The sequence below is a fragment of the Lissotriton vulgaris genome, chromosome 6 (genome assembly GCF_964263255.1).
Source record: "Lissotriton vulgaris chromosome 6, aLisVul1.2, whole genome shotgun sequence".
In the NCBI taxonomy this organism is placed as follows: domain Eukaryota; kingdom Metazoa; phylum Chordata; class Amphibia; order Caudata; family Salamandridae; genus Lissotriton; species Lissotriton vulgaris.
Genome location: NC_141694.1, coordinates 1,504,214,687 through 1,504,242,080, shown reverse-complemented (window position 1 = coordinate 1,504,242,080; position 27,394 = coordinate 1,504,214,687). Strand labels below are relative to the sequence as shown.

General features: G+C 45.3%; 1 protein-coding gene across 6 annotated transcripts in view; it reads right to left on the bottom strand.

The window, feature by feature from the left end:
* GZF1 (GDNF inducible zinc finger protein 1) overlaps window positions 1-27,394 on the bottom strand; it is a 104,489-nt gene that overhangs the window by 60,958 nt on the left and 16,137 nt on the right. For all 6 annotated transcript variants that reach the window (XM_086927678.1, XM_086927676.1, XM_086927674.1 and 3 more), the window contains exon 4: window positions 18,843-19,010. In XM_086927678.1, the coding sequence (XP_086783804.1) occupies window positions 18,843-19,010 (168 nt within the window). The remainder of the gene's footprint in view (window positions 1-18,842; window positions 19,011-27,394) is intronic.

The following is a 27,394-nucleotide window of genomic DNA, read 5'->3' as shown; positions in this document are numbered from 1 at the left end:
TATTTACCCATGAGGGATTCATCAAGAAGCTAGAAGCCGACAGTGATGCCAACTTCATATCAGCATACATTTAGTCCATGTGGGATGAGTGTGTGGTAACATACAAGTTCTTCACACCATACCATCCCCAAAAAAATGTGCTTCATGAGAGGATCAACAAGACTTTGAGTGGCAAATCCTTTCAAAGTACGCCTTAAGGCAGGGCCCTTAAGGCGGAAGTGGGACATCCTGTTGCCATGCAGGTTTGCATACATGGAGGGAGGTACTGCAGAAGTGTGTTTGTTTCAGCACCTTTGAACTTCTGATGGGCACCCCGTCAGAGAGTCTCTTAGCATCATAAAGGAGGGATGGGAACAAGCTTCCAAGAAAGCCCCTCGGGATGTTGTCAGCTACATGGCGGCCCTTCGCACCCAGATGAAGTATTTCTGGAAGAAGACTAGGGAGAATCTAGAAGCCAGCCAGAAGGTTATGAAGTTCAAGTTCAAAAATTTGTATAGCGCACTACTCACCCAGAGGGTCTCAAGGCGCTTGAGGGAGGGGAGAGGGGGTACTTTATTTATCGAATATCCAAGTTTTAAGTTGCTTTCTGAAGGAGAGGTGGTTCTGTGTAAGGCGGAGGTGGGTGGGGAGAGAATTCCAGGTTTGGCCGCTAAGTAGGAGAAGGATCTTCCCCGCATGGTGGATCTGTTGATGCACGGAATAGCAGCGAGGGCCTGATTGGACGAACGAAGTTGGCGGGTGGGGGGAGTAAAAGGACAGGGGCGTGTTTAAGCATTCGGGTCCAAGGTCGTAAGGGCTTTGTATGCGTGGGTGAGAAGACGGAACGTTATCCTCTTGTTGACGGGGAGCCAGTGGAGGTCTTTCACGTGACCGGAAATGTGAGCCTGGTGGGGGATGTCTAGTATGAGTCTGGCTGAGGCGTTTTGGATGCGTTGGAGTTTTTTCTGTAGTTTGGCTGTGGTTCCGGCGTAAAGGGTGTTGCCGTAATCCAGTCGGCTTGTGACTAGTGCGTGGGTGAACGTTTTTCTTGTTTCGGTGGGTATCCAGCGGAATATTTTTTTGAGCATACGTAGGATGTTGAAGCATGATGAGGAAACGGCATTGACTTGCCTGGTCATCGAGAGGGAGGAGTCCAGGATGAAGCCCAAGTTACGTGCGTGGTCCGTTTGTTTGGGTGCGTTTCCCAGGGCCGGTGGCCACCATGAGTCGTCCCAAGCAGAGGGGGATGAGCCTAAGATTAGGACTTCCGTTTTGTCCGAGTTCAGTTTTAGACGGCTGTCCTTCATCCACTCGGAAACATCTTTCATTCCTTCGTGTAAGTTGGTTTTGGCGGTGTTTGGGTCTTTGGTAAGGGAGAGGATCAGCTGGGTGTCGTCGGCGTAGGAGATGATGTTGAGGTTGTGTTGGCGCGCGATGGATGCGAGGGGACTCATGTATACGTTGAAGAGGGTGGGGCTGAGTGATGATCCTTGAGGTACGCCGCAGATGACTTCGGTGGATTCTGATCTAAAAGGGGGGAGGCGAACTCTCTGTGTTCTTCCAGCGAGGAACGAGATGATCCAGTCCAATGCTTTTCCTTGTATTCCGACGTTGCTGAGGCGTTGTATGAGGGTGCTATGACAGACTGTGTCGAAGGCTGCAGAGAGGTCAAGTAGGATGAGGGCAACTGTTTCCCCGTTGTCCAGAAGTATTCGAAATTCGTCTGTTGCTGCGATGAGTGCGGTTTCGGTGCTGTGTTTGGCTCGGAAGCCGGACTGTGAGGGGTCGAGGGATTTGTTGGATTCGAGGAAGGCGGCTAGCTGATTGTTGACGGCTTTCTCGATGACTTTGGCAGGGAATGGGAGGAGCGAGATGGGACGGTAGTTCTTAAGTTCAGTGGAGTCTGCTATGGGTTTCATCAGAAGGGCGCTGAGTTCGGCGTGTTCCCAGCTTTCCAGGAAGGTAGCGGAGTTGAAGGAGCAGTTGATGACGTCTCGAAGATGGGGTGCGATGATGGACTTTGCTTTGTTGAAAATGTGGTGGGGACATGGGTCGGTAGGCGATCCTGAGTGGATGGTGTTCATCAGGCGGATGGTGTCTTCAGTGGTGATTGGGTTCCAGGCGCAAAGGTTGTTAGAAGGGGGATTTGGTTCAGGGGTGGGTGGAGTGGACTGGTCTCCTGATTGGTTTTCAAAGCTGTTATTTATGTCGGCGATTTTGTTGTGGAAGAAACAGGCTAGGGAGTCGCAGAGGTCTTGGGATGGGGTGATGTCGTTGGTGCCGGCGGTGGGGTTGGTAAATTCTTTGACGATGTTGAATAGTTCCTTGCTGTTGTGGGCGTTGTTGTCAAGCCGATCTTTGAATGCTGATTTCTTGGTGGATCGGATCAGTTGGTGGTGTTTGCGGGTGGCGTTCTTGAAGGTGGACAGGTTGTCATTGGTTGGGGTTTTTCCTCCAGGCTTTCTCGAGGGTACAACAGAACTTCTTGGATGTCTTAAGGTCATCGTTGAACCAGGGGCTTTTTTGTTACTTTGCCTTATTTGATGGTTTATCAAGGGTGCTAGTTCGTCGGCGCTGTGGGTGATCCATTGTGTGAGCTTGGTGGCAGCCTGGTTTGGGTCCGATGATTTGGCAGGAGGTTTTTTTGTAAAGCAAAGTGAGGAGCTGTTCGGTGGTAATTTTGTTCCAGTTTCTTCGGGGAATTGGTTGTGGGAGGTTGTGGGTCGTGGTCTTTTTGTAGTTGAAGTGAACGCAGCTGTGGTCCGTCCAATGGAGAGCTGTGGTGTGGTTGAAGGAGATGTGCTTGCTGGAGGTGAAGATTGGGTCGAGCGTGTGCCCGGCGTAGTGGGTGGGGGTATCAACAAGTTGTATTAGTCCGAGATTGGCCAAGTTGTCCAGGAGGGTGGTGGTGTTGCTGTCATTTTTCTTTTCCAGGTGGAAGTTGAGGTCTCCCAGTAGAATGTAGTCCTCAGATGAGAGGGCGTGTGGGCTGATGAAGTCAGTGATGTCTTCGCTGAATTGAGTGCGGGGTCCTGGTGGTCTGTAGATGAGGGTGCCTCTGAGTGTGGTTTTGGGGTCGATGTGGATCTGGAAGTGAAGGTGTTCTGCGGCTGCGAGTTGATCGTCTGAGCTGGTCGTGATGCGGATGGAATTCTTATGTACGATGGCGATGCCTCCTCCTGTTTGGATGGTGCGGTCCTTTCGGATGATGTTGTAGCCGTCCGGGATGGCTATGGCGATGTCGGGAGCTGATGAGGCGTTCATCCAGGTTTCTGTAAGGAAGGCGACGTCCGGTGATGTGGTGTCGAGAAGGTTCCAGAGTTCAATGGCGTGTCTGTGGACCGAGCGGGTGTTGAGCAGGATGCACTTCAGGTGGTTAGTGTCGGAGCTCTGTTTGGAGTTTGTGGATTTGGTGTGGGTCTTGATGCAGTCGAGTTTGCAGGAATGGCAGGTGAAGGGTCCGTGGGTGTGTCCAGGGGCGGCTTGGTAGCAGTCTTGGAGGCGGCCGGGGTTGAGTGCCGAGAGGGAAGCAGCATCGTACGTTATGCGGGAGAGGTGGGATTTGTGAGGACCAGGGGGTCTGGCGCTGGGCGCGGTCGGGCCTAGACAGGCTTACCTTTGGCGAGCATGGGGCGCGACCGCTGCGCGTGAACGCTGCACGCAAATGCGTCTGTCATAAGTGGAGGGGGGAGGGGCGAGGGAGGATCAGCTGGGAGGCGGGAGCGGGGTGGAGAGGACGGGCTCGAGCGGCACAACAACAACAAAATGGCAGCAAAAGTGAAACCAGAAACAGGATGGGGCACAAAGAGTAATTGATGAGATTTAAGAATCTGTGATGTAAGCGTTACTACTACCAATGCACAAAACGAGCAATACAAATTACAGTCAAAGCTACACAGCGAGCGCTACAAACTGGGACTGCGCAAATAAATTAACAATGCTTAAGTGAGGTAAAGCGCTATAATTAATTCAATTGGGTGGTCAGAAAGCGTGGGTGATGGAGCCTGTGGAGACCAAGATAGATGGTTTGGGCCCTATGAGGTGCGCAGGGAGGATATCACCTACTTAGTGGACCGCAAAACCCCCAGGAACGCTTTACTGCATGTCAGTTGCCTCAAACAATAATTTGAGACGTCTGACGTTACCATTCTCCTGGTATCAGTGGAGGGTGTCAACCTCTTCCTTACTCTCACCCTTAAGCAACAGAGGACTATAGACAAGTGTTGGGACAGTTCGCCTCTTTCTTCTTCCTAATCCCATGGCTCACAACATGGTGTACCTAGAATACTGGCACTAGGGAAATTGTGCCTGTGAACAATAAGATCTGGAGGCTATATGACAAAGATAAAATTCTCCATAATGCTGGAGCTAGGGACAAAATAGCTCTTAGTACCAGAACCGACTGCTGCTTCGAAGTGGACACCAGGTATAATTATCGGACCCTCAGATCCAACTCTTCAGTACACCTCTGGACCTTTGGAAGACTCAGAAGGACTGCTGTACTTCTCTGCCAGAAGGAGACTGGCACTTTGTTGCCCTGCTGCTTGAGCGAAGGACTGGACCTACATCTTGAATCCAGACCCACCAAAGTGACTCTAAGGGTTAGTTGGCTGGCCTCCTGACCAGAGCACAGGGACTGGAGGCTCCAAGCTCCTTGGACCCAGCACTTGGGCTATCTGCTGTGATTCATACCCTCCCAAGCGATGGTATCCCAGTCTTGCACCCTCGGAAGTGAGCCTGAAAATGCTCTGCTAGCCCAGATGTGGTCCCAGCAGAACCCAACGGAGCATGACGGATAGCCTCACAAAACTCTGTATCCGGACCACTGCATGACTCATCTCTGACGCAGGACTCCACATCCCAGCCTGCAGTCTCATTGGAACTGCTGCTGATTGATACCTTTGCATCTCAAACCCGTCAACAGAAACCTTGATGACGAGGCAGGACTCTGTATTGCAAGCCCCGCAAACTTTTTCGAACCAGCCAGTGTGCAATGTAGGACCTCCCATCACAAGCCACTCGTCGATGACATCCTCATCGACAAATGCAGAACCTCGCATCACAGCTTCCCAGAACTGTTGCTGTCCAGTGCATTTCCACACCTTGTATTGCCTCGGCTGCATGACGCATCCTAGACACAGGATCTCGCAACACTCCGCTGTGCCAAGCTGTTGGAAAATGGCCTTCTCTGACGGGTCACCCCAAAAGTTTTGCATTCCATCTCCTCTTTTTACTGTATCTTTCTGTTGGCCTTAAGACTCTGAGTACTTTACCAATGTTGACCAGTGCTAACTTCCTGACTGAATTAAAATAATACAATTTCAAATCTCCAGTAAGGGTTCAGGCCAGGAGAAAGGCACTTTAGATTAATGACTAAATGTACAATTCATCATCGAGAAATACATTGTAGCCAAAGGGGGCATGATAAATCTTGCCTTTATGGATTAACATCAGCTTTCGACAGAGTCAATAGATCAAAACTCTGCTTCTTCTATTTGATATGAAGGTTTACTGAACCACCGTTAATTTCTTACATGAGTTAGTTACATTTAGATCTTAAGGCAGCCGTGAGGTACAATCAGCCTGGGAGGCTCTCCTCACCTATAGGAGAGCATAGGGGTGTTAGACAAGCCTGACATTTAGCCCCACTCTTGTTTACATGATATATCAATAAGTTGGGTTCAATATTATGTACTGCTTCTAGAGACATTCTTCGGGGTGAGACTCAGTTAATCCCAGCAATTTTATACGTGGTGAATGCCACGCTGCTAGCAAGAACGGCAGTCTGGCTCCAGCACCTTCTTAATTCATTCATAGGCTTTATGAACACCCTAGGTTTGAGCACTAATTATACTAAATCGAATGTTATGGTTGTGGGCCTCAAAAACAATTTATACAAAATATTTTGGAGAATGCATGGAATTACTAGGGTAAAAGTATTTTCCTATCTGTGAGTCCTCTTCAAAGAAAGGGGCACATGGGTCCCGCTATGGAGGGCAAAAAGGATTACAATGACCAGAGCTGTATAGGTGGTTTTTGATTTTACTATCAGACTGGGTGCCAAACATATACGTGTGGAGTTTACCAAGCCAAATGTATTTGCTTAGGCAATTATGGGAGTGATATCAGGAGATACAAGGAGGCTACAGACTTACAGATAGTGGAAAATAAATTCTTTAAATGGCCGTTATCAATCCCACAATCCACAGCCTCCTTTCTTGTTAATAAAGAGCTAGATGTCTCAGATCTTTAGGAACTTTGCCCATTACTAAAGTGGATTAGGATTTGGCTTAATCCTGATCTTGAGCTGAACCAGACAATCATAAAAGATTGTTTATCCTTGCAGAAGGGTAACAGTATCCTGTGGCTCAATTACATCAAATCTGTAGTGGGATATTTGGGACGCTCTGAGTTATATAGGTCCCCAGAAAGGATCACAAGAAATGATTTAGGCTGGGTCATGAAACATTTCCTCTCCGCTGTGCAGTCTGAGAGACAAGCAAGTGAGCTCTGTAAACCCTCAGTACGAGTGTATATGTTATTAAAGTCTTGCCCCTTTACAGAGCCTTACCTAGGAGTGGTCACAATTCCTTACCATTTCCTTTTAATGAGATTTAAGTTAAATCTTTTGCACTGGCTTCTTGCGGAACTGCAGGGGCTGAATAAAGTTGCAAATTTGGGCCCTTGTATTTGTGACAATTTCTCAACGCAAGATACCATGTATTTTGTTATGTTTTGTGATCATTACTTTTTGTTAAGGCAACACAAAACACATCCTCTGTTAAGAGGGAAATCATTTTTACATGCAAGACCTGCCCTCATATACCTTCAAATGCTGTTGAGCCCTTTAATATGTTTTAATGTAGCTAGTTTTTTAGCAGGGCCAGAAAAAGACAATTTGCACTGGCTTCGGGTTTAGTGAGAAATTGATGTTATCTGGTTTGGGCCATGCTTTTCAACTTCTAACTGTAGTGAATATAAATTGGGACTTTTAAATCATTTATCTGCTTTTTAACAATGTTTTTAGTGTCATTTAAACTGACACACTGGGAGCACTTCGTAAATTTTTTAGGAAATTATGCATCTCGAATATTGTTTGTGTCTTTTATGGTTTTAAGTAACCGAATAAAGAATATTTCACTGACTGTGTCCCATTCCCCTCATGGACTCCTCATCAAAACTCCTGGGAAAGGTTTTTTGAAGAGATTAGAGGACTAGGCAATTGACAACTCCATTTTGACTTAGCAATGTGGAATTCCTATAGCCCGACACTCCAGGACATATTGTTTGGGGTCAAGGGCAACAAGTTTTCATATGTATTTTGTCCTTGGGACAAGTAGGCCCAGCCCCCTGCAGCACAAACCCTTTGGCTGCCAGTTTACAGTAACACATTATGGATCAGGGAAGGGCATTATCTTCAGTTAAGGAAATATTTGTGTCCCTGTGTTACCTCTGTTCAAACTTGTATGTATGGTTCATTAATGCAAAACCTTTATTATTAGGGTGAGTGCTCTAAGTAAATGTTGTAACCTCGGACTGCACTACTGACAGTGTGTCGAGTACAAAAATGTGTACACATGTTTTCAAAGTTTAGCAATATGAGGCTATGTATAATGCTCCCAGAATTCTCTCTGATTAGATGCAAATATTTGCAAAAGCTTGAAAGCAAGATTAACGATTCTTTGCTTTCAAAATAAAATGTAAATAAGAAAAATAACATTTTACTAAACTACTGTAAAATTGTAGGTGCCGTTTCTTTGCAGCATCAAGTGTGTTGATGGATGATAGCATTTCACAAAAATATTTATAATGGAAAATCAGTGTAACCAGTTTCAATAAGATTATGGTAAACATAAAAATAAACAAGCACTGGCAAAGCCAGAAGGTCTGTAATTGGTGGTCAGTCTTTTGGTTTTGTCAATGTGTGCCTTGTTTTGGCATAATTGTTGTAAAACCTTATTGGTGTGGGAGCTGCCGGGCTCTCACTTTTATAAGAAACATTAGCAAAAACGGAAAAAAAATTGTGGTCTTAAAAAGCACACATTGTCACCGTAGTTCCTGGCACTGAACAAAATCCGTAGAATTTTAATAAACCGAAAAGGTCATGTTTAGTGCCAGAATTAATTAGGGGCCCAATTATTAAAGAAAGTTTCAAAAGTGCACTCATGGTTTATGCCCTTGAATAAAGTCCAGATTTACAGCTTTCATGAACTCACAAGAAGTAACAGAAGTAAGCCAAGAATTGGCACTCCTAGAAAATATGTGTCAACAGCATTTAAGCATGAGCAAATATGCATGTGTAGAAAATCTGTTGAGTGTTTGCAAGTTCACTTTCCCTCCAACCACTTTTATTCCAGCCCTGGAATTTTCTTTAAATTTGCCATTGTCAGGAATTCTCAGTATGGGAAAAGAATAGAGAAGAGTTGGTGAAAACCTTTAAAACATGCAAGCTAGTAGGGTTGCATAGACTCAAAAGGCAATTTCAACCACCCTATAACTATTGCTCATCATTACCTTCAGCCCTAGTATGTAGATCTGCGGACACATGGCAAAACAAGGAAATTGCTAGTATTCAAACCTCCTTATGGTATGAGCTCTGGCATAATTAGAGAGGCTATATCTGATCTCTTATATAATGAGATTGATGCCAAGGTCAGCCAAGACCGGCTGACCTTCAGAAAACTCCTCAAGACCTGGCTTTTCGAGCAGTAGCAGCATTTCCCATCCCAGCGCCTTGAGACCCTCACAATTGAGTAGTGCGCTTTACAAATGATATGATTGATGGACGCGTTAAATGGCACAAAAGGACCAAAAAGATTTTGTTACAGGACAAGTAGATTTATGAAGCAACTTGCCCCACTGACAAGTAGATATTGTATTAAATTCCACACCCCTGTGGCTAAGGCCCAGTACAGATTCAGGAAGGGACTTGGGACTGTGGAGCAATGTTTAAACCTAGAACTCCTGATTGAGAAGTACACAACAGTCAAGACAGGATCGCTCCACTTGTGCTTTGCAGACCTCACTAGAGCTTTTGACTTAGTAGTGTTGTATGGCGTTTTAAGATCCGAGCAAAATTTACCCATTCATGCCCTTATATATGTACAATTCACATTGCCCTTATATAGGCATATAACCTTATTTAGACATAGCCCATGCAGTCCAAATACAGGCATGGCTACTTCCACCCGTTCCAAAAAGCCACAACGATTTCTTGGAAAAATCAGCTTCAGCAGTCAGGGACATCCCTTTGCTTGAATATTGATTTGTCCAAGAACTCATGGAGTTTTCAAAGAACTACCATTCCCTTGGGGGTTCTTTGATGACGTTATTCTACCCAACTTTACGTCAAACTAGGCACCTTCAAGGTATAAATTATGCCTACACTTGCCATAGCAGAGGCACAGTGGTTCGGAGCAGCTCGACTATCTACTTGCCTGATGTAGCTCACTACAGCAAGTGCCGAAGGAAGCCGACCTTCCAGCGGACGCACTGATCAAGAGGTTGCATTTCTCTCTGAGAGAATACAGCTCTAGTGTTTCCAAGCTCCCCTCGCGGGGTGTTGGAAAATCAAGTCACGAGACAGATACACCAGACCTCCTTTATTCTAAAACCAAGGTACAGAGCTGATTAGACCCTAAGAGAAATCTTGGATAGATGCTTGGCAAAGAAAACTAAAACCTATGATACACCACACTTATTCTTCCCTCGTACTAGACTTAGTTATTTACATTGGGGTAGGCGTATTTTAGAAGCACCAGTTGAGTACTTTTATCCGTTGTTATATATGTATGTATTTATCTATGGTTTAGAAACCATATAATGCTTTTACAGTATTATTTGATAATACTCTTCGCGCTTATTGGAACGGGTGGAAGTAGCCATGCCTGTATTTGGACTGCATTATACTTTGCAGCCTGTATTAAGGAAACTGTTCAATAAATCCTTTTATTGAAAACGCCCGTCTCTCTATTTTCTCTGAACCTCTGATGAAACGAAGCATGCACGATTGACTGAGTAAAATATCTATCTATTGTTTCCACAACTCTGAAGATACGTTGATTCTTGGGGAAACAAGGTTGTCCTGTTTATGGGGTTGTCAGAAACTAATCCCTTCTTGTTTATTCGAGAAAGTTTCTAGTGACCTCTGAGCTAGCTGGCACTCACAATTAAGTCTAATATATTCGATAGAGACCTAGTCGACCTAAGTCAAATCTATAGGATATATTATTCCAATGCGCAGAGCCTATTGGGAATATAGGAACTACACTACAGAAGACCACACAATATTATGGCACACATTGCTCTCCTATAGGGCCCCTTTGTAGATTGTTAGTCTCCTTGCACAGTTATACGAGAATCTTTCAGCAAAAGATCGGTTTGGCCCGAATGGCGAATTGATGTCTTCCTTTTTAGGTCGAGCAGACCTTACTCTCAATGCGTGAGCATTGAGAGTGTCTGCTTCAGACCTTTTGTAGCCCGTATGGGGAATGAGTTGGGAATGAGGACACCAATCTGTTACGAGCGTTTTTCCTCGCGGGAGCGCAAGTCTGATACCTGCGCATGCGCGGTGCAAGCCCTGGCTCTCACACAGACACAGGCAGCCCCCACCCCTCTGCATGCACGCACGCACACACACAGGCGCAAGCCCTCGCTCACACACAGACACAGGCAGCCCCCACCCCTCTGCATGCACGCACACACACACAGGCGCGCGCATGCACACGCAGGCACACTATCCACTGCCTCGCATTCTCTCAATCACACACAGTCACGCATGCGCACACACATGCACACACACACACACACGCACGCACACACGCATACACACAGGCCTTCACATTAACCCTGGCCCTCCCCTCCCCTCCCCTCCCACTCACCGGGCTCTTTCGGCGTGTTTCGTGTCTCCTCTGCAGCGCTGGTCGGAGTCGGCCGGCTTCACTGCTTCCTCGGCGGCGGCGGGCGGAACTTCCTGCTGGATTGCAGGCCCCGCCCCCGTCTCGGCCAAAAGTGCCTGACTTCCGGTTTACACGGAGCAGGGCTGCGGCGGTGATTTCGAATGCTCATTAAGTTATTGAATGTTTTTTTTACTGCTTTTAACACAATGTCTTGTGACTACCCTGCGCTTGTTTTTGCTGATGTTGTTGTGGTGGCGAAACTCCAGAGCAGTTTCAATACGTGTGTTCTGATTTCGCTTTGCTGCCCTTTGAGTGTGATATGTACGGTCAGGGGCATTTAGGAGAAGGCGTTGCGTACATCCTTTCGTTTGGTCTCAGCTAAACTACCCAAGGCCATTGTTTTTATGTGCCCGTGCACGAGCTTGCCGTTTGCTCAGGCATTTCTCCTCCCCCTAATTAGTCACCCCTGCTGTTGCTGCCCACGGCCGGCCGTACTTTGTCTCCCATTTCCCCCCCACCTCCCCACAGAAATTCCAAGAGCTTGTTAACGATGCTTTCTCTGCTGTAGCTATATACCAAGTGAGAAGTGGGCTGTTTCAGAATGTAGACACTTCAGTGGCTGGTTCTTGTTATCTTTGCCGAGGTCTGTCTGTATGGGAGTAACCCAATTTTCAATGACAGCCCGTGATTGCGGGAAGGAATCACACCAACCCCCACTTGTTAAAGAAGCGTGAGCGGTTATTCTGCACAAGAGAGGGTCTATTTCGAACATAAGACGAACTCGTCCTGCATTAAGGCACTGAACTAGGCGGGCATCTAGCTGGAGTCGTTTAAAAAAGCATGCGTCTGGCATGGGGTCTGTGAGGTGAAAGGTCCGAGTGCTGAATTATGTTGACGTCGGAACCCACAGAGTTCCTGAGGGTTCAAGAACTACCATTGTCACCTTCAGACACAGCAAGGCCCCTCCCGTTAGGCAAGGCTGAAAGCAGGCTCACAGGCAGCATATTAATGAAGAGAGGCTTAATCCCAGAAGAAAACCAGCACAAGTACGCGACTCACCCTCACCCTCACCCCCCCTCACCCCCACAACCCCTCACAACAACCCTCACCCCCACACCCCCTCAATCTCAAACCCCCTCACTCTCACCCCCCCTCACCCTCACACCCCCTCCCCCTCACACACCCTCACCCTCACACCCCCTCACACCCCTACCTCCACACACCCTCACACCCCCTCACCCTCACCCCCACACACCCTCACCCTCACACCTGCTCACTCTCACATCCCCTCACCCTCACACACCCTCACACCCCCTCACCCACCCTCACCCTCACACACCCTCACCCTCACATCCCCTCACCCTCCCTCACACACCCATACCCCTCACCCTCACACACCCTCGCACACACTCACAACCCCTCACACCCCCACACCCTCACATCCCTTCACCCTCACACCCCCTCACCCCCCTCACCCTCACATCCCTTCACCCTCACATCCCTTCACCCTCACATCCCCTCACACACCCACCCTCACCAGCATAGCATAACAAAACACAGCATAGCATAACAAAATACAGCATAGCATAGCATAACAAAACACAGCATAGCATAGCATAACAAAAACAAGCATAGGATAGCAAAACATAGCATAACAAAACAAAGCATAACAAAACAAAGCATAACAAAACAAAGCATAACAAAACAAAGCATAACAAAACAAAGCATAACAAAACAAAGCATAACAAAACAAAGCATAACAAAACCAAGCATAACAAAACCAAGCATAACAAAACATAGCAAAACACAACAAAGCATAGCATAACAAAACATAGCATAACATAACAAAACATCGCATAACAAAACAAAGCACAAAACATAATAAAGCGTAGCCAAACACAACAAAACATAGCATAGCCAAACAAAACAAAACATAGCATAACAAAACAAAACATAGCCTATCATAGCAAAACATAGCATATCATATCAAAACATAGCAAAGCATAAAATAGCATAGCAAAACATAGCAAAACATAGCATAGCATAGCAAAACATAGCATAACAAAACACAACATAGGATAGCAAAACAAAGCATAGAATAACAAAACAAAACATAGGATAGCAAAACAAAACATAGCATAGCATACAGCATCACTCAGCACCACCACAGCATCACTCAGGGGCACCACAACAGCACTATGCGCTACAACAGCATCACTGAACGCCACTGCATCACTTGTTCGCCATCACAACATCACTCAGCAACACCACAGCATCAATGTGTGCAACCATTCGACAACTGGTTCAAATATTTTCTCTCAATGTTTCAAGCTTTATTACAAATGTAACAAAAAGATGTTAATATTTCACTTCTGTTCTTGGATTTTCGTCATAATAAAATACACTTAACATAATCTTCACAAAAGTTATTTACTAAAGTTTAAGCTATTGCCATTATAAATTACTATGACTTTTATTTAAGTATTAATTATTTTAAAAAAATTAAAAGCCATTGTTATTTGTAATATCAATACATGCAAGTCACGTACATACAACACATATTGCATTACAAATGCTATAGGTGTCATATTTGCGAATGTTAAAACTATTGGCTTTATAAATGACAAAGCTATAATTTCGCTATTTTCAAAAACAAAACATAAATAAAAAAATGTGTCATTTACAATACCAATAGCTCAAACTTTCCTAATGCGAGACCTATTGCATTGCAAATGCTTGTTTTATAATAAGTTGGGGTGTATAACAGGGTTGTGTAATGGCTCCCTTTTTATTCTGTTTATTTATAAATGTGGTTGATGACACTAAGGTCCCTGCAGTCTGATCCACCAATTGCTGCTGGCCGCTCGATTCCTATGCTTCTCAATGCTGATGACGCTGTACTAATATGAAGGACCGCGTTCGGACTCCAGAGACTAATGGACTCCTTTGCAGATTTTATGACCTCAAGAAAAACATTTATAATACACTGTGGGAAAATCCCCAAGATTGTAAGATCTTTTTACCTTGAAGAGACTCAGATCGCAAAGGTTAAGTCCTTTTGCTACCTGGCTGTGCTGTTCTTTGCAAAGGCCTCCTGAGCAGTCCATATGTCCAGTGCGAGGCTGCAGATGAAGAGAGTCTATTTTCATATTCTCCAGTAACCTGGGCAGCTATCCCATCGAAAAATGGTCACAATCTATAAAGCGAAGGCTGTATCCGCTGAAACTTATGGTGGAGGGGTATGGGTTACAAGGTTAGCAACTCACTGCAAGTCAAGGAAAATCATTTCTTAAGACATCTGCTGTGTACCCCTCATTCTGCATCATCTCCCATAATATAGAGAAGTTGGACCGAACCATTTTGATGGCACTTTGTGGCGTTCTATATGGGCGAAACCGGAATCGAAATTGACAAAGGCAATAATACACAACTGTCTTACTTTGAATCATGCTCTCAAAATTCGTTAGCTGCCTTTTATTAATAACACTCTTAAACTGCTACTAGGCCTTCCAGGACTTGAGGATCCAACCTACATTTTAGGATTGGAAAAAGCGCCAATAAAGGCCATTATGTCAGATGCAAGGGAAAGGAAGAGAGCTGTCGCCGATGGGAGGAAACAAACTGCGGTAACATATATGTCAACTCTATTTCACCAAGGTGACAAATCATCAACGTTATGACCGGACTAGACTAAGGTGGAGTAGCAAATAACATCTTGTTGCGTTCCATTAAAAAAAAATCTATGGGTTCTGACAACATCTCCATGTCCATGCGATGGATGCTCAAAACAATGCACTTTGGGCCCGATGTAGGTGGCAAATACCGGTCGGAAACGGCCGAATTCGGCCGTTTCCGACCGGTATTTGGCATCTTGAGATGTAGGGGGCCAGATTTTACAGATTCTGTAAATTTACCGAATCGGCAAATTTACAGAATCTGTAAAATACCAAATCGGTATTTTTACAGATTCGGTAATTCCCAGATGTAGGTGGGACTCTTCTGATTCCCAAAGGCCCTACAAATTCGGTATTTTACCACCCAATCCAATTGGGTGTTAAAATACCGAATTCAGGTGTGCATGCACATGTGTGCATGCACACCTAGCCATGTGACAGACAGACATGCCCTTAGGGCATGTCTGTGTGCCACATGGCGCACATGCCTATTTTTGGGGTGCCAGAGGGTGTCAAAGTGACACCCCCTGCACCCTTGCAAAATTCGGTACTTACCGATTCTGTAATTACAGAATCGGTATTGCCCATTGATTCCTATGGGCTTTAAGGCCCATAGGAATCAATGGGCAATACCGATTCGGTATTTACAGATTCGGTAAATACCGAATCTTAACGATTCGGTATTTACAGAATCTGTAATACCTACATCTCCCCCTTCATATTTACCGACTCTTAAATACCGAATCGGTAAAATTCGGTATTTAAGAGTCGCTAAATATGAATTACCTACATCTGGCCCTATATATTTTATGCTTTTCTCTCAGTTTTAAGTAAGCCCAAGGAAACACGCTTTAATACTATTTTTATTGCATACAATATTAGAGATCTTTAAGCGGCTATGAGTTTTCCGTTTGGCTTGGAATCTCTAGCTATTTGTTTTAATGTGGCTTCGTGTATTTGTAAAGCAATTTGTATTACGAAGAGAATGTGTTAAGATGGTGGAAGTTGCATGTTTCCCTAAAACGTAACCGTTTTACCTGTTTTTGCTGTACCGGTTTATTGTTGTTTTATCTAGATTAGGGTTATATATTAACAAGATTCCAGGATTTGCATTAATATATGTAAAGGATTCACCAAAGCAGCTGCTCCTCGATGACATCGCAGCAACGGACTGCCCGACTTGACGACGACGGACTGCGCGGCTCGATGACGACCCATCGCATTCATTGCAAAGGGGTTCAACTTCGAAATTTTGTGGACTGCGCAGATCAGAAGCAACGCATTGCCTCCATCAACGGAATCGACAACAAGGCATCGCCTCTGCTGATCCTCGCTTCAGGTCTTCGATGTTGACGCTTCCTCCATTCAAGGTACTTTTTCAGCAGGACCTGCATGAGTCCTGTAGCCGGCCTGTGCTCCATTGCAGTCGGCTTGAATTTTGGATTCACACAAGTCTAGCATGACCAGATGTCCCCTGCCAGTGCTTTATGACTGAGCATTATAATTTGATTTAATCTTTAAAAATTCATAACTCTAGTTCTACTTGTTGGATTTGTTTCGGTTTGTTCCTGCTTTACTCATAAAATGATCTCTTTTTCTAACCCTATATGGAGTCTTTTTGTGGCGTTTTCATAGTGTTACTGTGTGTTTGTTGAACAAATACTTTACACTTTGCCGCTTTAGATAAGCCTGACTGCTCTGTGCCAAGCTACCAGAAGGTGAACACAGGTTATCTTTTAGTGTGTATCTAGCTTATCCAGACTAGAGTGGTGGTCCCTACTTGGACAAGTGTATATCTTTGCCAACTAGAGAGCCCAATTTCTAACATTAGTGGCAGCTATCAGAGGGCTGAGCACAGTTTAGTTTAGGATTTAATTGCGATTTCACCCTGACAGAAATTGCGGCTGTCGCTTGAGTAAGGTTTCACCCCCCTCAACCAGTAACCCAATTTCGAAAAATGCACGCCTTAAGTGGCAAGGGTATTCTCAGACGTGGGTCCTGTGCTCCGTGTGCCATGGAACCAAGCTATACCTGACTGATGAGCCCTAATCAGTGCAAAACCGGTCTGGGGTTGCTTGTGTACAGGTACAGGGAGGACCTGGCCTGGCAGCTCAGGCTGAACTGTTCCAATTGTAACATGGTCAAGATTTATTTGCATATAGCCGGGTCCAACAAAAGAATGGGTTGGGATGCTACCAGAGCGAATGCCAGTAGTAAGATAAGCATTCCTACCATCACCTTTTTTGTGTATGAAATGTTCAAACTTCTCACGTCAAAAGCCAGCTACCTTTCTTTGGCCTCTGCCGAGTAATGGGGAATAAAAATGGGGTCCAATTGCACTGGGTATGGAGCACAGTCTCCATTGGCTCATACCTTTTCTAGGGTAAAGACATTGTAATTTGAGAGAGGGCAAGAATTGTGAATCTTAAAGACAACATAAAGATGGCTCACTATTTCCAAGTTCTCTGGTACAAGGAGACTGCACAACCAGCCAAGGCTGGTTTTCGTGGTACAAGGAGGGTTTCTTCATTTCAATAAGACAGCCCGAGTAAGGAGTTTAGGAGCTCTGGACATTGACAGAGGGATTCTGGCATTGTAGATGTACCCTGAACAGGGATTTCTGAGATTGATTTGGAGTATGGAAAGAGGAAGTACTACATAAGAGAGCCAGCTTAGCAGTTGGAATTTGGTTAGGATTGAAATAGCAATTGTCAAAATCACTAGCTAGTGTGCATTATAAAGATGGTTTCCTACCACAAGCAACTCAGAAAAGAACATGGAGAGACCAGAAGAGGATTGCTGGACTGCCTGGATAATGTCTGCTAAAATCCTACTTCTCCCTGTACTCGAGGTTTTGAGTGTGCTCTCAAGGGGCAGTCTGGCTGGCCTCCTAGAGCTTCAGGGATTTAAACGGGAACCCGGTGAAACTGCATTGGACTGAGCCCGACTTACACTGCTGAACAGTGGACTGGAACCTAGGAGCAACCTAGTAGGCGGTTTGAGAGTTTTTATAGAAACCAGAAAGAAGTTTCTCAGCATCTTTAAAAGTTGTGACTCAGCCATTGTGTTGGTCTTTGCACCCCCTCCCCCCGCAAGACTTCTGGCAAGAAAAAAAAAAGGCTTCAGAGCGGGACCTTGCAGTGAGGTCATCTGACCTCATGTAGCCTTTTCCATCTACAGTCTTCAGCGTTGACCTGCTGAAGGATTTGAGCGCTAGAAAGTAACAATTTAAAAGTAAAACAGGCCAAAACAATAACGTCATCCCAGAAGCAAAGCAACCTCAGCAGCTACACTTTCCACTTTTTCTCGGTTTGGAGCTTTAAACACTGAATGTTTCAGTGGGACCCAGACTCTGCATACTGGATTTTAGGGGTCTCTTGTTGGCTACAGCACCCTGCCTGCTAAAGAAGTTGGACTTACAAGAAAACTACTAAGTCCCAAGGTAAAACTTATGACAGGTGCCACCTGCTAGGTTTATCTGACCACAACTCCATCGCAGTTAGCCCAAAATTATATTTAAGTTATGGTCAACAGCAACCATTAACTTATTGTGATCACTTTTGTGCCATATTATTTATATTCTCTTTTGTTTGATGGTGCCAAAATGCGTAATACTAATTTCTCTGCGGAAAATATTTCTGCTTTAGGCCACAGCTACAGAGTTAAGCCCAGACTTTCTCGTTAGAATTGCATTTTGACCTAGCAAGACACATTACTAATTTGGTGGGACATTTCGCCCACATTAATAGACCCTAACAGGCCATATAAAGTGCACTATTATACTGTATAATACATTCTGATTCTGCACCTTTTTGTTCAAAGAGAAAAGTCAAATTATCTGGTGGGTAGGCTCATGCTACAGGCTTGCTTATTTTCCTATCAATGGCCGGGGTGATATATTCATTTCAACTCCTCATCTAGTCTACAAATGATTGAAAGCTCGAAGAATAAATAATGAACTGGTCTGGACATATTATTCCAAGACTGAAAGAAAAACACGGAATAGTTAATGCTGTGTAACCACAATTGAATCAGGAATTTCTTTGTGCACAGGGATGACTCTGTACATACTTATAACAATTGCAATTATCTATAAACAAGTGTTTGTGATCTGTAGAAGTGGAGTAAAAGTACAAAGGTTAGGAATTTGAACATGGTCTCATTATAAAGCAATGTCTAAGAAACAAAAGCAAAATGGTTGCAACAGTCCTGCCAAACATACCCAAAACAATTCAATAGACATTAATCAACAAAATAGCTTGTAAACCATTATTATTTCTTGCATTCATACCTGTGTGAACTTTCACATGTTGGTGAAGAGAATTTCTCTGTGCAAATGTTCGGAAGCAGATTCCACATTTAAATGGTTTTGATCCTGTATGTATTCGGTCGTGATGTTTCAAGTATTCCTTTGAAGCAAAACTCTTGCCACAGGTCTCACACATGAAAGGCCTTTCACCTGAATGATAAAGTATTACCTTTTTTACTCAGATGTTTAAAACATGTAGAATACCATGCTGTCATCCGTGCTGAAATCTCGTACTACAGAAATAAACAGATCTCTAGCCACTCATCCTTGCTCAGTTTCCACAAAGAACACCCCCTACACTTCTTCCATTTTGCTAAATTTAAGTGTAATGCCTTAGTCAACACCAAAGTTTACTACTACAACCACTTCCTCCTTAGTTTCACCACCTTTCTTCGAACCATCTAACAAATGCTAAACTTCACAATGGACGTCATGTTTCACCTTTTATTCTCCAAAACTGCTTTTCTGAGGTGCTATCAGGCATGTTATTTTACAGTGCATCATAACTCTGTTCAATGTCCACAATGTAGCAGTCAACAAACCTTGATTAGAGCACTTCACAAGCTCTCCATGGACTCTGGTAAATAGGAAGGGGGTGAAGGAGCTGAGCAATATAGCAAATTAGAGGAGGAGCCCAACTCCGTCCCACAAGAGGTACTATACAGGATGCTGCAACATCTTCCTAGTATTTTCAGTATCACTCAAAATCCATTAGAAAGTAAAAAGCAATGAGGCCAAGATCAAAAACCCAAAAGAAATCCCAGAGGGAGTCGGCTATATGTCACAGATTTAGATTGATCTAACTAAAAGTGTTGCACAGAGCGTACATGTCCGCCCTTACCTTGGCCAAAATTGGTCGGCGACCTGATGCCCTGTGCCTCCGAGGTTGCGGACTCCCTGGGACCTTTTACCACATCCTGTGGGATTGCCCTGTGATACAACGGTTCTGGACGGCTGCGCTGCGTAAAATGAGCAGCTCCTTGGGCAAACCGCTCTCCACATCACCTAGGGAATGTGTCCTCAACATTTGGGGGCCGAACGACCTAAATGCTTCGGAGCTGCAGTGGGCGGCGCTGAGGTTTCTGTTGGTCAAACACTCCATAGCGATGGGATGGGGCTCCCCAGAAGGACCGCTGGTAGTGCGCTGGGTAGCTGCAATGGACCAATGCATGATAGCTGAGAAGACTGTGTATAAAATAAGGGGTTGCCCCAAGGTATGGGATAAGAAATGGGGACACTGGAACGCATACCGTGGCGAACTGTGTGATTCTCCAACGGCGGAACTGACTATGCCCCGTGGGGGATCCAGGGGTGGGTGTGTAAGCTAAAGGGTATGGGACTTACATTCACTGTGATCTACATGTGCCTTTTTACTAAACATGTGATGCTCCTTTAATCGTGTTTTTGTTAACAGGGGCCTGGGGCGGTGCAGCATCACCAATTCGAGCTGGACCCTTGAGTTGGGCTACATGCTATTATGACTCTCTCTGCTGGATTTATCTGTTTGAGTATTGTTTCTGTTTAAAACAAAATCAGTGGTGCGATTACCCTATCTGTGTCCAACGCAGGTATTGATTTCCTTTCACTATGGTCTTGCTATACTGAGAAGCCGTCCGACCTCAGGGTTGTGGACCGTAAGGCTGTGTATTACGACCTGACCTGATTATTGCTTTTCATCTTTTGCCTGCATGTACGCAGATGTGACTGTATCTTTTGTTTTTTGACTAAACACCACAATAAAAAGAATATATATATATATATATATATATTTTTTTTTTTTTTAAAGAAATTAAGCACAATATAGCTGGAGATACAGGTCCATCCCAGTCTTAGAGTCATCCAAGTACTTTTCAGCAAACATATGTGCAGAATATGGACTTTTCTTGTTGTTCAGCGACACAATTTTTTATCCTACTGCAGCATGCATGGGGTATTGGGGATAAGTGTACGCGTGCTACCTCTATCAACTACATCCTACAGCACCCTCATGGAGCTAACACTCAAGTGCCTAGAGACAATTCAACTCTGTGTGAGCTATAAGTGTGGGGACCAGCACTTATTTTTGTGAACTGGCACTTATTTGTCTGCATCAGATATTTACTGAAAGCAAGAAAGAGAAAAACATACAAATCGGAAAGCTAGAGGAAGAAAAAAAATTGTCACTAAGGGAGAAAGAAGGAACTTGCAGGAGTGAGGTAAATGGGCATGGAGTGGATTCAAGACTACCAGCCTGGGGCTTCAGCATGCCACCGTTTAATTGGACCAGCTGGGGACTTCGGAGCAAATCTTCCGGCACTGGCACACTTTCTTTTACAAACTATACACTGGTGGCAACTATGGGTAGTAATAGTGCTACATACATTTTTTAAGTGTACAACCAGATCTACAATCTACCAAGTCAACACCCTCCTTCCGGCTATACTGTTCTCTAACGGACCCTGACTGCAACTCTTTAAAGTGTTGAATTGTCACATTCCACCATAGTTAAGTTGCACTGTCTAATTTATCCATGTGGTTGAAACTGATTTAGGGGATCTGTCATCACCTAGGATAGCATACACTACCACAAAAATAAGCACAAATACATGTTGCAAGTCAAAGTACTTCCAGAGCAAGTTGAACTTGATGCTGAATATAGGCACATTACCTCCTTGTCCGTCTTCCTCGCCACAGTAATTACTAATGAGCATTCTGCTCCTACAGAAACTCCAAGCAAAAGTTAACATACTAGTCTCCCTATCCCTCCAATATGGCCCCCAGTGGCAACCACCAATCACATAAAAGGATACAAGATCCACACCACAACCTGTTTTTTTGTTTCTGCACTACTCCGAGTGCTGTTCATGTTCCTGTTTGTTCAGGTAAGTTGGGGGCGGCGGTCCTGCTTTAGCGACTCTTGTGCCCCGTTCCATGAAGGGGGGGTTGTTGTTATCTACAAGTGTGTTTCACAGTGTTCCCCCCCTCCACCTCCTTATTGGGCACTTTTGTGCATTCTCCTTTGTCCATGCCCGTCTGTACCTTCTTTAAAGGATGTGCCGTCATTGCTATGGGCGTGCCGATGGCCGGCCTCCGGCATTTATTTATTTGTTTTTCCCGGTTTCCTTGGCTATTTAGCGCTTTTTCAGCGCTCTTGCTTACCATGGGTGTTTTGCATGTCATTTTTGTGTGTGCTTTAATGGTGGCTGGTGCTGCGTTGTATTCTGCTGCCGCTCATGGATCTTCTAGGTCTCTGGATGCCGCCCCTTCACTTGCCTTGCTCTGGCTACTGTTTCTTTCTGTGGTGACTGCCGTTTTGAATGATGTGGCCTAGGTTCCTCCCTCTACTGCGGCCGGATGTGACACTGGTTTCTCCCTTGACTTGTAAGGGCGAGGATGTGGTTCTTTTGGGTCGTTTTGTGGGGGGGTCAGACTTTAGAGATATTCTTCTGCACACTGTTGCTTCCCCGAGTCCATAGTGGCTGTGGTGGTCTCTCTTTCTTTGCGCAATTTCGACGTACAGAGCCAGTGTTGTTGCCTCTCTACTCATCTGTTTTAAGGGTGTTGGAGGCTGAATGGAATGGAGTTGTTGATGGTATGTTCCCTGGGCGTGGTAGTTTTCCCACTCTCGCCCTGGTGAGATGATGGGGGCGGTTTCTTTCTTTTGTTTCCTTCGACTCCTTGGGCCTATGCCCATTCTGACCTGTTCCACATCTGATCTCGTTTGCTCTCGGAAGATACCGGTCGTGCCGGGTTAGTGCCTGGTCGGGCGGCCTCCTGGTGGTACCAGGTGCTGTGGGCTAACGCCTGTTGTGGTTCGGGTCTTGGGGGCCGTTGCTGTGCTGGGAGTTTTGATTCTGTGCATTTCTCTTTCTGGTGTTCGCCTTTTGGTGCTCACTTGGTGGTTCGGATGAGTAATTCTGCACTTGCTCCGGCTCGTCGTGGGCGGGTTCCAAGACCTTTTTGTGGTCTTGGGCGTGGCCGGGGTACTTCTTCCTCTGACTGGTCCCCGTTCCCTGCCACCTCTTCCTCCTCTACTGCTGCCTCGAGTTGCTCCAGGTGTGGTACCTGTGGGTGGTAGGCTGTCTCTCTTGTGGTCGGCTTGATGCGGACTGTGTCGGTCCACTGGGCTCTCCTGTTGGTGTTGACAGTTTTTTTTCCCCTTGTTTTTCCTACTGTCTCCCCCAGACGGTTTCCGATCACCCCTTGCACCCGAGTCACTCTATGTTTGGTGGCACTGTTGGGGGGCTTACGCTGCCTTGTGGAATATGCCGCTTTGTTCCGATGCCTGTGGGTCAGCAGGGGCTGGGTGTATTCTTTGTTCTCTTCCGGGTGGGGTATCTCACGGAGCCTGTGTCCGGTGGTGGATCTGCCTTGGTTGGGTTGATGTTTTGCTCCATGTCCCGGTCCTTTTGACCTCCTCGCGTTTGAATTTGCCCTTTGGCCTGTGCTCCTCCCCTTGTGTCTTTGTTGCGGTTCTGGCACCTCTGGTTGGGCTTTTCCATGGGAGGGGGTTTGTGCTCTTCCTTACATGGTTGTTTGGTTGAGTCTGCTTCTCTGGGGGCAATGCTCCATGTCTGTGAGAGTTGCCTAGTCCTTGTGGGTCACTGATTCTCTTGATTCCTGGTTCCTTCTCTGGATCTGATTTACATTGGGGCTCACTTTGGACGCTGTTGGTTTGGTGTTCATGCACTGGCGATTGTGCTGGGGCTTAGGTGTGATGGGGCATTGGTGCCTCTGGTGGTCCCGGGTTGGCTTCGCCCCCTGTGGTTTCCTCTGTTGTTGGTGGTGGCATTACGTCCAGGTTGGACGTTGCCGTTCCTTTTGTATCCATTTCATGGGCCCTCTGGTTCCTCTTCCGTTGTTCCGGTCTGTGCTCCTTCTGGGTTGGCTCTTGTGCTGTCTTCCCTGTTCCTGAATGGTTGTTCATTTGGGATTGCGGGTCTTATCCTGCTGTGTGGGCGCCCCTCTGCTTGGTTGTCTTTCACTATGCATTGGGTCCCCTTTGCTATTTGGTGTCTGCGCTATGGTTTGGCTTGTGCTCGGGTCCTGGTTTTTTTTTAGGGGGGAAGGGGGGGGGGGGGGAGAGTCATGTTGGTTGGGTTTGGCCTTTTCTTCCCTCCATGTTCGGGGGGACTGCCTTTGGAGTTTTTTTTCTTGGTCTCCCTTTTGTGTCTGTGGGGCCTTTGAAGACTCATCTTTTCGCATCTCTGGCACTTGTACGCCCTTGTCTTGTGTTGTCCCTTCCCTGGTGGACCTTCTGTGGTGTTGAGTGTGTTGCAGAGGGTTCCCTTTGGTCAGTTGATGCAGGGGGACTTGCTGTGTTTGGAGTTGTGACGGTTTGGGTGCTCCTCCTTCTTTTGTGTCTCCTTGTGCTCTTTCTTGGTCGGTTGGCGGAGGTGGTGCTTCCTGTTGACTCCTTTGCACATTTTTGGTTGGGTAGTGTGCCTTGGTGTGTTATTTGCCTCACCCGGCTGCTTTTTCTGTTTCCTATTGTTTGTCGTTTTGGCTGCCCCTTCGGGGACTATTGCCATCTCTTCCACTCTCAATTGGTGGATTTGGGTGGCTCTCTTTTTGGTGTCGGTTTCGATAGGTGGTTCCCTCTCGTCCGATTCGGGGGTGTTCTTGCTGTTTCTTGGACCGCCTTTCAGGTTGTTTCCATGGGTGTTTTGCGGGACGGCCTCTTGGTCTTCACCTCTTGCGTTTTTTTCTCATTGCCAGCTTGAGGTTGGTGCTTCTGTTGCCTTGGCCTCTTTGGTTCCGTACTCAACAGTGGTTTCTTGAGGGGTGTCTCTCTCCGTTGTTGCCACCGACGTTATTTGTTGTGATGCCTTCCACATGTGGGCTGTGTTTCCTATACATGAAGCTGATATTGCTTTGGTAAATGCTCATTAGTAATTACTGTGGCGAGGAAGACGGACGAGGAGGTAATGCCCCGGTTACTTACCGGTAATCTTCATTACTCCGAGTCCTAGTCTTCCTCGCCACAGTATAGTTTCCCTTACCTCCCGGTCCTTTATTGTGGCTTCATGTATACGGCTTTGGTTTACAGGTCGTGGTGTGGATCTTGTATCCTTTTAGGTGATTGGTGGTTGCCACTGGGGGCCATATTGGAGGGATAGGGAGACTAGTATGTTAACTTTTGCTTGGAGTTTCTGTAAGAGCAGAATGCTCATTAGTAATTACTGTGGCGAGGAAGACTAGGACTCGGAGTAATGAAGATTACCCGTAAGTAACTGGGGCATTTAAGACAAGTGACGCAATGCAGCATGGTTGCAAGAATTCACAATCTTATCTTATTAATAATAATAATAATAATAATGAGGTTTAAAAAAGCGCTTACCTATATCAGCTGATGTGTCCCACTCCTATAAACCAGAGTGCGACTTTGAGAATCTTAATCTAAATTAATCTGAAAAGCCATGTTTTTACATTCTTATGGAAGACGTTCAGATTTTTCTTGCCTGAGCCCGAGGAGAAAGGAGTTCCACATCTTGGCAGTCAAACAGTTGAAGGAATGCCCTCTAATACGAGATCTCTTAATTCTGGGGAGCCATACAAGAGAGGCATCACCTGATCTCAGATTTATTTTAGGAAGGCAGAGAGAGATCAAAGATTGAATATATTTAGGGTCTTTATGGTTAAGAATCTTAAAGTAATAGTACATGGCTCTCCAAGACACCCAGTGCCTTAACAGAAGTTAAGTGCAACATTGCTAGAGCTGGGGCTGATGGCGAACGTCTAGGCAGATTTAATAGCAGCCGAGCCGCCATATTCTGCATCAGCTGTAGACTTCCTAATCGTGCCTGTGGCACCCCGAGATACGAGACATTGCAGTAATCCAGTCTTGACATGGACCACTGTCTTTCTGGCAGCTTCAGGCAAAAACACAGGAATTTATTTTAAGGTCTTTAAGATCCCAATGCATTGCCCTGCGAGACTCCTGATTTGAGTGTCAGAGGAAAATTCCAAATCAAATCAGATTTTTCACTTTCGCTTTAGGCATAGGTAGCTTTCCCAGAGAGTCACAACACCAAGCCATTGACCAAATTGTAGGATGTTTTCCCGGGATGAGGACATCGGTCTTCCCCGCGTTAGGCTTCAAGCAGCTCAGACTCATCCATTCGGCCACACTGATAGACAAGAATGGAGTTTTCACGCAGCATTAGAGGATTCTTGAGACAGTGATTATCAGCTGCGTACGACACAATGGAGAAGTTGTGGCGCTCGATGACATCAGCCAGAGGGCGCATAAACAGGTTGAATAGTGTTAGACTCATGGAAGAGCCCTGAGGTACCCCCTGCTGCAGTGGAAAGATCTTCGGGAGGTATGGTTTGTGTGTCACCTGAAAAGACTGATCTTGTAGGAATTATGCTATCAACCGTAAAGCCTTTCCATCAATTCCATGGTTATATATCCGTTCAGGAAGTAGGCTATGGGACACAGTGTTAAATGATAGCATCAAAGCAAACATGTTTTTCTGGACATCTATAGCCCAATTAACAGACCTGCAAGAATTGTGGGATTTTCATTGGGTCCACAAAAGATACTAAGAATCAGATACGAATAGGTCAGAGCTCTGACCAATTAAAAAGCAGAAAATTGCCATATATTAAACTCTAGATTTAATCGATTTAGTCACCTTTTTATCCTACATAAATCCTAAACTGTCTCATGCAGTTTAGTATTTTTGCTTGCAATCTCATTTTCTGCCACCTACTGCCGCTTTAGAATTAGCAAGGGATGCAAATTATGCTGTAGAAGAAGCTCTGATGTAGAAGAGTCACATGAGTTCTCTGCTGTCCACCAGACTACTGCCTTCAAAGAAAACAAGATATTGTAACAAAACTATGATCCCAAATTTCCAAGAGATTATAAATTCATAGTTTAAAGCCATTTTGCATGCTAGCAACATCCAAGCATATTGTACAACCTAGGAGATGCTGACAAGTGCTCTATCCAGTATGGTGGACAGTTCAACACTTTTTATCCAGGAATCCTATTTTCGAAGCCTCATGGATAAAAGCAGGCTTGTGAGCTAATACTGCTGGTTTGCTTTTAAAAGTGTCACATGTAAATTTTTTTATGGGCTTCCTTCTGTTAAGACAATCATGCATTTATGTATTTATGTAATTTGTAAAGCGCATGCCTACCTAAAAATGGTTTCCCAGATCTGACATCCTCACTAACTCACCAGAATTACTGAAGCCAAGGGAGGCTGTTAATAATGAAAAGATGGGAACAACCATGTTTTGAGGTGCTTACAAAAAGCTATATGTGATTTACAAGTTTTCAATGATTGTGGCAAGGTTTTCCATGGTTTTGGTGCCAGATATGCAAATGCTCGGCCACCTTGGTGGATTTTCTTGACTCTGGGAATTGCAGCCAGCACCAGGTGGCTAAAGCGGAGAAGGTGTTTTAGGTGTGTACCAGGACACCAACGGTCTCAAGTACAAAGGCCCTGTTATGAAAAGATTGTACATACAGCATACGGCTTTAAATTGTACCAGACGTTCAACTGGCAACCAGTGAAGGCTGTATAACATACTGGTTGATG